This window comes from Panicum virgatum, chromosome 4K (genome assembly GCF_016808335.1).
Source record: "Panicum virgatum strain AP13 chromosome 4K, P.virgatum_v5, whole genome shotgun sequence".
Lineage (NCBI taxonomy): Eukaryota > Viridiplantae > Streptophyta > Magnoliopsida > Poales > Poaceae > Panicum > Panicum virgatum.
The window spans coordinates 47,207,717-47,218,853 of record NC_053139.1 but is presented as its reverse complement, the minus strand read 5'-3'; the positions used below and the strand labels follow the sequence as shown (position 1 = coordinate 47,218,853).

Sequence of the window (11,137 nt, the reverse complement as noted above, 5' to 3'; positions counted from 1 at the left end):
TCCTGCCTATGACAGCTCTTGGCTGAGCTTCATAGCCCGCTCGCTAAGAGTACGCTCGTCTACTGCGACAACGTCAGCGCCGTGTATCTCTCCACCAACCCCGTTCAGCATCAGCGAACGAAGCATGTGTAGATCGATTTGCACTTCGTTCACGACCGAGTTGCTATTGGCGATGTTCGGGTCCTCCATGTCCCGGTCACCTCCCAGCTTGCCGACATCTTCACCAATTATATCCCCTCTTCGACTTTCTCGGAGTTTCGCTCCAGTCTCAACGTAGCAGGTGGCTAGTTATGGCTGCGGGGGGAGGTGTTGTTCCTGTGTGTGTTTTCTTTGTTGTCCAGTCTTGAACTCTGCTGCGCCGGTAGTTCAGACTGTGGGGGGATGTTGGTGTATATATGTACAGTCAATATGGCCTATGTGTTAGACCCATTTAGAGGCTCATATACAACTACTATATTACCCATCTTTTTAGTGTTTGAAGGAATATAATGAGTATATTCCCTAACACTTCTGTTCAGATTTGCCTTGTGCAAAATAGAAAGGGCATAGCAAGTACTAAATAAAATGCCCTGGGCTCCATTTGGTAGGCTTAAGAAAGATGACGAGGACGGAGACGGACCATTTGAGAACCGAAGAGACGCACGCCTCTGTCCTCCGCAGCCGCCGAAGAGAAGAACCCAAGAAACCAAAAGGCACGGCGCTCCGGCCGGCGGCGGCGAGCCGGAGCCAGCAATGGCAGCGACCTTGGCCCGCGCCGCCCTCCGAGCCCTTACCAGGTGGGTGCCCCTGTCTGCTCCATCCGATTCCTAATTCCCATGCGTTAGTTCTTTCTTGTACGTGAATGCCCAATCCACCGCAGGCCGCGACACGCCGGCGCTGCAGGGGTTCCTCTTCAGTTGGACGCCACGGCGATCGCCAAGCAGAAGACGCCCGGCTCCCTAATTGGCCTCAGGTCAGGTGTGCATTCTCTTTCTTGAGGAATCATCGTCACTCGCGCTGCATGGCTGCTTCTTGATTTTTGATTTAGGGGAAGGCTATATATACGATGCCTGCATATTTCTCATCTATCTGAATTTTCTTTGCAACTCTGGTGACACCCCTATCCTTTATCTCTGTCGAGATCGAGATTCTTCGACGAGGTTTAGATGGAGATTCTTTGACTTTATGGTTGGGAGTAAAATACAATACCCAATGTGTTGTGTAAACATTTTCCATTTCCAACTCCAGGTGCACCGGCACCGGCGCTGGCGGGGCGTTGCAAGCGGATGAGGAGGCGGTGGTGCCGCGGTCAGCGCCGGTGCACATCGCATACGAGCTTCACAAGGCCGGCCACCGCTACCTCGACGTCAGGTAAGCCACGGCACGCTACCTACCGGTCAGCAGAAAGAGTGACAATTTTTCTTAATTACGCTGCGTCGCAGATCTAAAAATAGAAGCAAGCGTCTTGGGAATCTGTCATGGTTCAATGTCATTTTGTCTTTTTCATTTGCTGCCTGTGCAGAACCGAGTCCGAGTTCCGTGCGGGGCATCCTGAAAGAGCTGTAAATATCCCCTACATGTTCAGGACCGACTCAGGTAATGCCTGCAAACATCCAAGCATATTCTTGACTCTAGTCGCTGGCTAATTTGTTCAGTCAAGTTCATGGTCTTCGATTGGACTCCTCGTAACTATTTATCCAGATGGAGTGCGTTCCGTTGACAAACATCATGTGCATTCGGAAGTAGAATTCCACTCGAGAATCAGGATAGGCATGATCTCTGATCCATTGTGGCGCACGCGTCAATACTTCTTTATTTGTTTCTGATACTGATATAGTACAAACTGAAAGCAAAGTAACCCTTTGCATACATGAACGCATTATGATGTCAAGTTGCAACCTTAAAAGCAAAGCAGCAAACTCAAACGGCGTTTTGGCGTTGCAAAGGGCCATAATAACCTAAAGTTTTATATGATCATCATGGCCTAGTTACGTCTGTGATGTGGTCTCCACATGCTGGTCGTCCCTGGCACACAGACCACAAAAAGATGAATGTGGGAACATACAGCTTTATGTTTTTTGAACTGTACATATATACAGCTTTATGTTAGTGACTCCTTACTGTACACCAACGCGTCCGTTCGGCTGTATGACACCTATTGTTCACATTTTGTTTTCTAACACCAACTGATGAGCATGCTAGGTCCTCATCCAGTTTACTGTGTAATGAGATTATGTTCTGATTTACATCTGAACATTTATGTACGTGCTATCAATCTTAGGAACGACAAAGAACACACACTTTCTTGAGCAAGTGTCAAGGATATTTGGGAAGGATGATGAGATCATCGTTGTACGTCTGCTGAATACTTCATGAGTTCAAAACAGATGCTGTTCTTGTCGATCATACTTCCGTTTTCTAATAGAAAAAAACACACTTGTTATCTATTTTCAGGGCTGTCAAAGTGGCAGGAGATCTCTCATGGCAGCAACTGAGCTCCACTCTGCTGTAAGCATGATCATCCCATGCATCCTCTATCATGTTGCCAATCGGTTCTTGGCTTCCTATATATGATTCATGGTGATTAAGCTCAATTCGATGCAACTGTTTTCAGGGTTTCACTGATGTAACAGATATCGCCGGTGGATTCTCTTCATGGAAAGAGAAAGGACTGCCTATCAACCAGTGATGTTAGCTCGCAAACATTGCCTAGGATCTGTTAAGGCTGCTCTGCTCGAGGATTGCTCAGCAGTCTTCTCGTCTTTTTGAATTAACAGTGCAGAATAAAATGGAGCCTGTAAAACAGAACAGTAGCATTGGCGTGGTGCTGCTGGCGTGGCGTTCTTACTGGTAGTATGTAGTTTTTTCTGTTGGCATGTGGTCGTGGTGCGGAGTCGGTTTAGGTGCAGTTGTATTTTAAACTCTTTTTCTTTCTAATAAAAATTCGGCAAAACTCTTGCCATCCTTTCGAGAGAAAAAAACAGAACAGTAGCGCAACAGATTAGGACTTTAGGTCTCATTTCGATCACTTCCTCCCTTCAGTGTCTCATCATCACCCTTCCGTAGAATGTTGTGTTATTGAATCAGGTACAGAATCAAGCAGCTTATATATCGTACATACGACACATTAAGCACCATCGTCTGGCTCACTTAGCATTAAGCACTAAACTGTTACAAAGGAACACTGGAACAGTGTTACCATCTTGCCCATCGATTTTTTAGTGTATATATGTTGTAGACTTGTAGTCCTCAGCAACATCATCTGTCAGGTGACACGAGTATTCAAATACTTTTCTGCGCATGCTTGAGATTGAAAAGAAACAGTAGTAGTCAGAACTCAGAAGACAAGCTACAAAACGAATAAAATGCAAGTCTCCAGCTATCATTTGAGTGTTTTCAAAAAACAAAAGGGCCACGGATGTAGTAGGTATGATGGTCTTCTGCCCTGCAACTGCAATGAGCTTGGTTGAGATAGCATGTTACGTTCTTGAGAATGCCGCAATGCTTGATTGCCTTAGATTGGAAATCAATTTGGGTCTTCCTAGGTGCTCTACCAACAAACTTGGCAAATGCCTTACAATGGAGGATGACATGATCAGGAATCCCAGACACCGCCCGCGGCTGTGGAAGCATTCATCAAGGGCAAAGTTCCACCTGCAGTTAAACTGAACGTTCTGGGGCCATGTATCTTGTGCCAATCCGTGGAGCTCTAATTGTTTTTCCCCAATTTTATAATGATTTTGTAAATTTGTTAGATGTGGATACTTTGTAACTTGTAACTGCATCTGCTTTGTTTTGTTAACATATAGTATATCGCAAAAATAAATGTTCTAGGGCATTGCAGCTTGTGCATCCTGGTGAACTCTAGATTTCAAATGATATGTTAATCAGGCAACCACACTATACAATTGCATAGACCATGGAAAACCGACGTCTTCACAAAGAAAAATTGTTATCGAAGAAACGTAAATCTATCTGTACAGTGGCAAATGTACAACTCCAGTGGTGACACAAATGCAGCAGAATAGCCTGTCAATGGCCCTTCCCAAATGAAAAGAAGCTGCCTCCTTTTTCCTTCTCCTTGTGGAGCTTGTTAGGATCCATGGGGACCTACAAGGATGTCTCATACATCGGTTACACTATTCAATTGGAAGATATGGGGTCTTGAAGAAATGGATTATGAGGTCAGAGATGTTCACCTCCTCTGCAATTTCATTCAGTGTTTGCAAAATTTCTGTGAAGTCTGGCCTGTTGGTAGGATTTTGCTCCCAGCACTTCTCAAGTAACTGCGCGAGCTTAGGGTTTGTGCCCCTTGGGATCACTGGTCTTAAGCCCTATAAGGCGAAACATCCATTTATTTAGGTAGATGATTGAATTAAGAAGCAAAAATATTTTTTTTCTTCGTTGTAGCTTCACCTGGAAATGTTCATTAAGCTTCAATGCATTATCAATATTTACTATTAATGACACTACACACTATCTATTCTCTCTTTCTTAGAAGACATGAACACCGCAGATAACTTGATCATTTCCACCAAACAATAGCAGTTGGTTTTGCGATCTTTTAATTCCCATGCTAAAAAAACCTTTTCAAAGAAAAAAGTTTAGGGTAGTAGTATAATGAGGTTGCCTCATGGACAACACTAATGTTAGACTTAGACCTCAACAAACTACAAAGACAAAACTATGCACAGTTGTAACTGATGATCTTGGGGTTGCATTTCATGTGTCAGTCAATAACAAAACCAACTAAAAAAAACTTCAGTTTGTTCATTACCTCCTGGACAACACCAATGGCTGCTTGGAGTGGTGTTAGAAAATCATAAGGAATCTATTAAAAAAAAGAAGCCCAAAACTGAGAACTCTGGCATTTAGTACCAAGGCCAACCATAAATTTCCTAAGGGATCAACTCTGACTAATCGACCAGTTACCTTTCCAGTTAGCAGCTCCCACAGAGCAATGCCGAAGCTAAATACATCAGCTTTGGAGTCGTATGGTTTGTGCTCTATAACCTACACAGAAAATGGAGCTCATATAAAAGATCTTCAAATTTTGGTACCCAGTCTGTACTCTGTACTACTATCATTAAAAAAAAACTAGTGCTGGTGATTCCTCTGTAATAAACAAATATAATTTGTTAACTATTAATTACGTAAGATTACCTCCGGAGCCATCCAACGATATGTGCCAGTTTCCGCTGTCATTACACCTGACTCAGCTTTGACACGTGCAACACCAAAGTCAGCAACCTTGATGAGCTGAAAGGTGTCATTGATAATCATTTTGAGGTTCAAATTTTTAATACTTCAAAATTTTCAATGCAGGAGACAAGAAAGAAAGAATATAACGAGGCATAGGATCTAATGAAGCTCATTGATTAAACATGATGCTAAAATAGAAAAGGGACAGAGGATATGATACCAAAAGGATATAAGGAATACATGCCAGTTAATATGAATGGCTGACACCTAACAACAAAATAGATAAAAATAGCAAAAAGAAATCTGTTTGAGATTTGGGGAAAAAACAGTTCCAAATATATAGACAAATGGCTAGGTCCTCTAATATATATATATATATATATATATATATATATATATATATATCCAGTCTCCATAGTTTTTCATGTTCTATACAAAAAAGGAACTTTGTTAACTATATTTCAGAGCACACATACAATTTACACGCAACCAAAATAGAAAGATGGTGCGCGCGCATGTGTTGGGAGAGGGGAGAGGGCTTGGCAGTGACTCACACACTTAGTGAAATGAATATAGAATTACCAACCACGATACTGATTGTGTTTAACAAGGAAACCACGTTATGAAGGAATTTACATGGATAAGTATGTATATGCAGTTTGACCATACAATGACAGAAAACTTGCCTCATGCTCATCCATTAGAAGATTGGCAGTCTTCAAATCTCGATGAATAATTCTATTTTGGTGTAAATAGTCCATCCCTTTTGATATGTCAACTGCAGCTTTAAGTAGACTAGGAAGTTTGAAGGAACCTTTACGCTTGTGAAGGAAATCATACACACTTCCATTTTTCATGAATTCTGGTGAAACACATAAGTTTAAATAAACGAGAAATTTTTTAACCTAATCTGATTAAATTTGCATGGGAAGAAGTACTAGTATCTATATTTTACCTGTGACAATGCATAAAGTTTTTGGCTTGGTGCATGCCCCAAGAAATCGAACAATATTCTTGTGACGGATCTTCCTAGAAAATGAAAAAACTTGTCAACAACATGATCAGACAAAAGCATGTGCTACTTACTAAGGCAAAAGACTCCAGTATAGAAACAGATGAGCCTTTTTAGGTTCAGCATATTGTCGTAGCAACAAAAGTATGAGCGTTTTAAGTTGACTATCACAGGCCACAGCTTTTATTTTCCTTTTTTTTTCTTTAAAAATAAAACAGTAAGGCCAAGAGCTCTACTGTCACTAAAGGAGATGGGTGTCCGAGCTGGTCTTACGAGCCTAGGACATGAAACTGGATCAATAGGTAGTACTGGGCAGGTTAAACAGCCTCCCAACCACAGGGCCACTGGCATGCATCCTCTTCCTTTTCTGAAACTTTATTACAGATTTTGTTACCAACCTCATGATATATACTTCGTGAGCAAACTCCTTTTCCATGTTCTCATTAAGGCGATCTGATTTGAGTACCTTGATAGCAACATCCTCACCGAAGTATGTACCATGATAACTGCAACATCAAGGGAGGAAGAATGAGCGGCTTGTTTTTTTTTTTTAAGGAAACTAACAGACCGAAATACCAAGCAAGGCAACAATATAATACTCACAGATCTCCATACGTTCCAGATGCCACTTTGTCTTGAAATGCCAATGCTTTGAAATTAATCTCCCATTCGTCAGTGTTATCTTTAGGTATCTCAACATGGCTGCCTTCTTGTGAGTTATTCGGACACTGCTTGCCTGCCAATTCAGGAGGCCAGCAAGAAGATGTTGAATGCATCTGAAGAAGAGTTTTGACAGTGCATAACTTAAGCACCAGGAAATAGAGAATAAAAGGTTACAGGTACCAAAGCTTACCAAATGAACAAAACATTTAATAGAAACAGCTTAATTATAAACACTGAATCTGTAGACTAGTTTTTGCACATTGCACAAAACATTTAATAGAAACAGCTTAATTATAAACACTGCAAGTTTTTTTTTTTTGCACATTGCAGACTTAACACTAGGACAAAATGTGCATCACAAAATACTCTCGTGTCACAACCTTTTGTCAGCATCTTGTTCTAGACATAAACAAAATGTTCTATACATCTGAGTCTCAATTTGCTTATGTGGATCTAAGAGTTTGTGGTGTAATCTATTGACATCAATTGTTCTGCTAATCTTAAAATGAGGATACAGATTTGTAATTTTGGAGAAGAATATTAGATAGCATGAATGCACAAGGACTAATTTGACCAAAAGGTGGTTCTGGTGCTTATTGAATGCTGGCCAGGCAAGTAATCTTATTCTTTGTATCAAAATTTCTTAGTTGGGTTCACCCATACGCTTTCTTTTCTAGTTTGGCACATTCTTTTCATGTGTCTCCATGAACAGAGGAATTCTAATGGGTCATCCTAATTGGTCGAACAAAGGGCAACAGATAGCTCAAGATCAGATGACGAAGAAATGGGATGGGTGCTAAAACTTTACCTGTGCCTTATAGTTGTGAATTTCCTTTTCCAATGCTTCTTCAAGCTGTAGAGTTTCCTGTATAATCAAAAGTAAGACTTCCCTCCTATCTGAGTATCTGACTATCTGACGAGTGTACTAGAATAAAACAAATGCCATGGAAGTGTAATTATATGTAGCAATTCAATAAATAATGTTTAAAACAGAGATGAAGATTCTAATGCTTTTGTCATGAAAATTTGGAGGTTCCTGCATGTAGACAGAACATGAGCAGCACAGCTGTAAATAGTTTGAAACTAAATGTTTGCTAAGTAGAGAGATTTGCATAAGAATACCTTGTGATCCCATCCGACCACAATGAAAATATCTAAGAAGTAGCCATCATTTGTTGAAAGTGCATGTACTTCCTTGATATCAAGATTTAGCTGGCCTAGAAGTGCAGACAACTGGAACATGATGTTAGCATCAGAAAGCTTCCAAACATCATGCAATATGATTCAAAAATGAAATTACAATAATCCTTTTTAAGGAAACTAGTTCCAAAACTTACTTGAGTAAGGCCCTTTGGCCTGTCGTGGGATGCAAAAGTGATTTCATGCATGGGCCTGCAAGATAAAAAAATTGCAGCCAGATGGGGACAAAATTAGAATTTTGCTATATTCATTATCAGCGCTTTACTGCACAAGAACATAACAGTTCCTCATCAGATGCAGTTGGCTTGAACTTTTGAGACAACGATTTAAGCAAGGAACAGTTAACAAGCAATCACAGCTGAAAAATTGTGATTATCACTAAATAACTGCTTAGAGAATATTTGGAATGTCTGGAAATTGGATGATTTTTTTTTTGAGGGGTCAACGGAGGGGGAGAGGATCCCCCACCTGATTTTTTCTTTTTCATTTATAGGTGGCCCTGAAATGGCCTGATGATACAAGTGTTACATGATGTTTTACATTGCCGAAGAAAAAAGGGAACACCATTGGTCGCCAATGCCCTTTTCAGCGCAAGGCAGGCGACAGCTCCATGCTTTTGCTTCCTGCTTGCAGGCTTGCAGAGTTTGATGCAACGACAACGTCTCCTGGCGGAAGATGACACCGTTTCTGCGTTTCCACAATTGCCAACAGCATATGAGGATGAAGGTGTCATATTGGATGAAAAAAATGAAAGAGGATTTATTTGAATAATGCTGGGTATGGGTCTGCTTTCAACATGATGCTACTCCATTGGCAGTCTTGTAGCCAAAGGCAGCAGATATTGATCTAGGAGATCTGGGCATCCATAGAATCTGAATTCAAATGAATTCCAGTTTTGTGTGCACACATAGCTCATGACAAACAAGACATGCGAATGGTAAAAACAATTTTGAACATATGCATTTGATTTTTAGACACAGCCAAGGAGTAGCAAAAAAAAAAGGCATAGCATAAGAATCAGTTTTGTTTACAGTACATTAGAAAAATGAATGCACCATCAAGTAAGAGAAACTTGGTCTGCTAAACAACATTTGAATGAAAGTTTATGTATAGAATCTGTTCACCACCAAATTTTGTACACATGAGCCATAACCATGGAATTTTGGGATTATGTATGTAACTGAAAGAAGCCAGCGAGATGAATGCAGGTGCTGGTATGCCACTGAGAACGAGGTAACCTGAGAACAGCATCGCCATCATCCAGGAGGTTCCTGCTGCTGGCTTCACGTACAAGGGCCTTAAGGTTCTGTGAGGAGCCGAAAATTGGTTCTGGGTGCACACTGAGGAACCAAACAACGTAAAGGTGAGTGATGAAAGGGGTAAAGAACGATGAAATTTGAAACAAGAACGAGGCATGGTGATCAACTGAAAGGTAACAAAACGAGAAGCAGCTAACATACTTGAGTTTTCTTGAGGTTGCAAAGGCGCCCTCTTCCATCGAATTGGGGTCAGAAGAATCGGGTTCAGTGGCAACAAGCTCTGGAGGCACGGGCACCTACAGAGAACACCCAATTAGCTCAAACAGATCACGATTGCAGCTACAGATATTGCTAATTTGATTCACAAAAAATGAGTTGACTTTGTTCAGTCACTTGGCACCTGAACAACTCTGACTGAGAAGGCTGGCTGGTTGTCCGAGTGCTTAGCCCTGTCGAGCAGCTGCATGTGCACCAGAACATCCTCCGCCCTCTCGGCGTTCACATCCAACGCGTACCTGCCGCAGCACCGGATCGAAAGAATAAGCCGAAAATTTCCATGGACCCCAAGTGCTGTGTAACCATGGGTAGAATTCGCACCTGACGCTGAAGCGGTGGAAGTGCGCCCAGAGGCTGTCGGCGAAGTCCGGCGCGAGCGCCTCGGGCGCGGCGGCGCCCCTGAGGCGGCGCAGCACGTCGTGGTAGACGCCCAGCCTGGTGCGCTCGCTCCCCGGGCGCTGCTGCGGCTGCGGGTGGACCCGGCCTCCCTCCATGGGCACGCGCGCGAGGTGCTCGGCGAAATGTGGGCGACGCCTTCTGCAGGGATGTCAGACTCGCTCTCGCCCTCGCTGGTTTTCATTATAGTATATCGACACCGCCGTGCGCCGGCGTTCCGCGCTCGCGGCATCACCGACCGGATATCCGGCGGCGACACGCCCGCTGACTAGCATCTGATTGGTCTGGTTGTCCGTGGTTGACTTTTGTTTCGCATGGTGCTAGAATAAATTTGTGGTGGTTGACTTTTGTTCCGCATGGTGCTAAAAAAAAGAATAGAGATCCACATCACGTCAGGCCGTTCGTGATCATCACTGTATCATTGTATCCGATGAGACGAACGAGAGGTCAAAATATTGTCCAGCGAAAAGCCTCTGTTCGGGAGGCTGGAACTGGAGTGGTATGAGAGAAAAATACTATTGTCTAATTGGTGACTAGAGACTAATGCTGAAGCGGTGTGAGAAAAAAATACTGTAGGGCTGGAGACTAGGACACCAGCCGAACACGGTGTCAAGCTGAAGCCTGAAGGACAAGAGTGGCAGTAGAGAAGAAGCTAGAGATTGAGCGCATGCATGTCAACAGATCCGTTTTCGCCTCTAAAACCGAATTGTTATCGTCAACAACTTGTTTGCTCAGAAGGTGAAGAAAGCATTTCCCTTGGTTTGGCCGCTGATGCGAGCTACCCCAGGTTCATGAATACATGCTCGGGCGATGTAGGATCGCAGCGTCCGTCTCCATCTGAAAAATCCGCCATTGAAAGGCTCAAGAGCCAAGCCGGACAGTTCAGACAAGTTGAGGCTCACCAATATTAAGCAGGCTCTCTTCCCAAAAATGACGGCGACTCATCAATCAGGCATCAGCTAGCGATGAGATGAGATGGCCACTCTCACTCGCTGCTGCAACCTGCAACTGAACCTCCTGTTCCTGTCCTCCTCATCATGAACTAACTGTTCAACTCGAAGAAAGGTATCCATCCTGATGAGTCCAAATTGGCTTCAACCCCAAGGCCCATGAACGCCCAAGCCCAATTTTCTCCCCCTGCTTGGCGGCC

General features: G+C 42.8%; 2 protein-coding genes across 5 annotated transcripts; one reads left to right on the top strand and one right to left on the bottom strand.

Moving 5' to 3' along the window:
- Window positions 1-593: 593 nt before the first annotated feature.
- Window positions 594-2,960, top strand: LOC120704525 (thiosulfate sulfurtransferase 16, chloroplastic-like). Its single transcript, XM_039988955.1, has 7 exons — window positions 594-776; window positions 860-952; window positions 1,228-1,350; window positions 1,502-1,575; window positions 2,261-2,331; window positions 2,434-2,487; window positions 2,594-2,960. Exons 1-7 carry the CDS (start codon window positions 733-735, stop codon window positions 2,666-2,668), a joined length of 534 nt encoding a protein of 177 aa, XP_039844889.1. The 5' UTR covers window positions 594-732; the 3' UTR covers window positions 2,669-2,960.
- An 867-nt stretch (window positions 2,961-3,827) lies between these two features.
- Window positions 3,828-10,368, bottom strand: LOC120704522 (serine/threonine-protein kinase STY46-like). Of its 4 annotated transcripts, none has more exons than XM_039988946.1 (17): window positions 9,913-10,367; window positions 9,716-9,830; window positions 9,517-9,611; window positions 9,295-9,396; window positions 8,597-8,743; window positions 8,194-8,248; window positions 7,979-8,089; window positions 7,665-7,721; window positions 6,797-6,969; window positions 6,592-6,699; window positions 6,137-6,210; window positions 5,868-6,043; window positions 5,143-5,238; window positions 4,912-4,992; window positions 4,757-4,810; window positions 4,179-4,313; window positions 3,828-4,089 (listed from the first exon to the last, which is right to left on the bottom strand). In XM_039988946.1, the coding sequence occupies exons 1-17, from the start codon at window positions 10,083-10,085 to the stop codon at window positions 4,012-4,014; spliced, it is 1,830 nt and encodes a 609-aa protein (XP_039844880.1). In that variant the 5' UTR covers window positions 10,086-10,367; the 3' UTR covers window positions 3,828-4,011. The 4 variants fall into 4 exon arrangements, with proteins under 4 accessions (XP_039844880.1, XP_039844882.1, XP_039844881.1 ...); XM_039988947.1 differs by having other exon boundaries at window positions 3,888-4,089; window positions 8,621-8,743; window positions 9,913-10,366; XM_039988948.1 differs by lacking the exon at window positions 4,757-4,810 and having other exon boundaries at window positions 9,913-10,368.
- Between the last annotated feature and the right edge of the window lie 769 nt (window positions 10,369-11,137).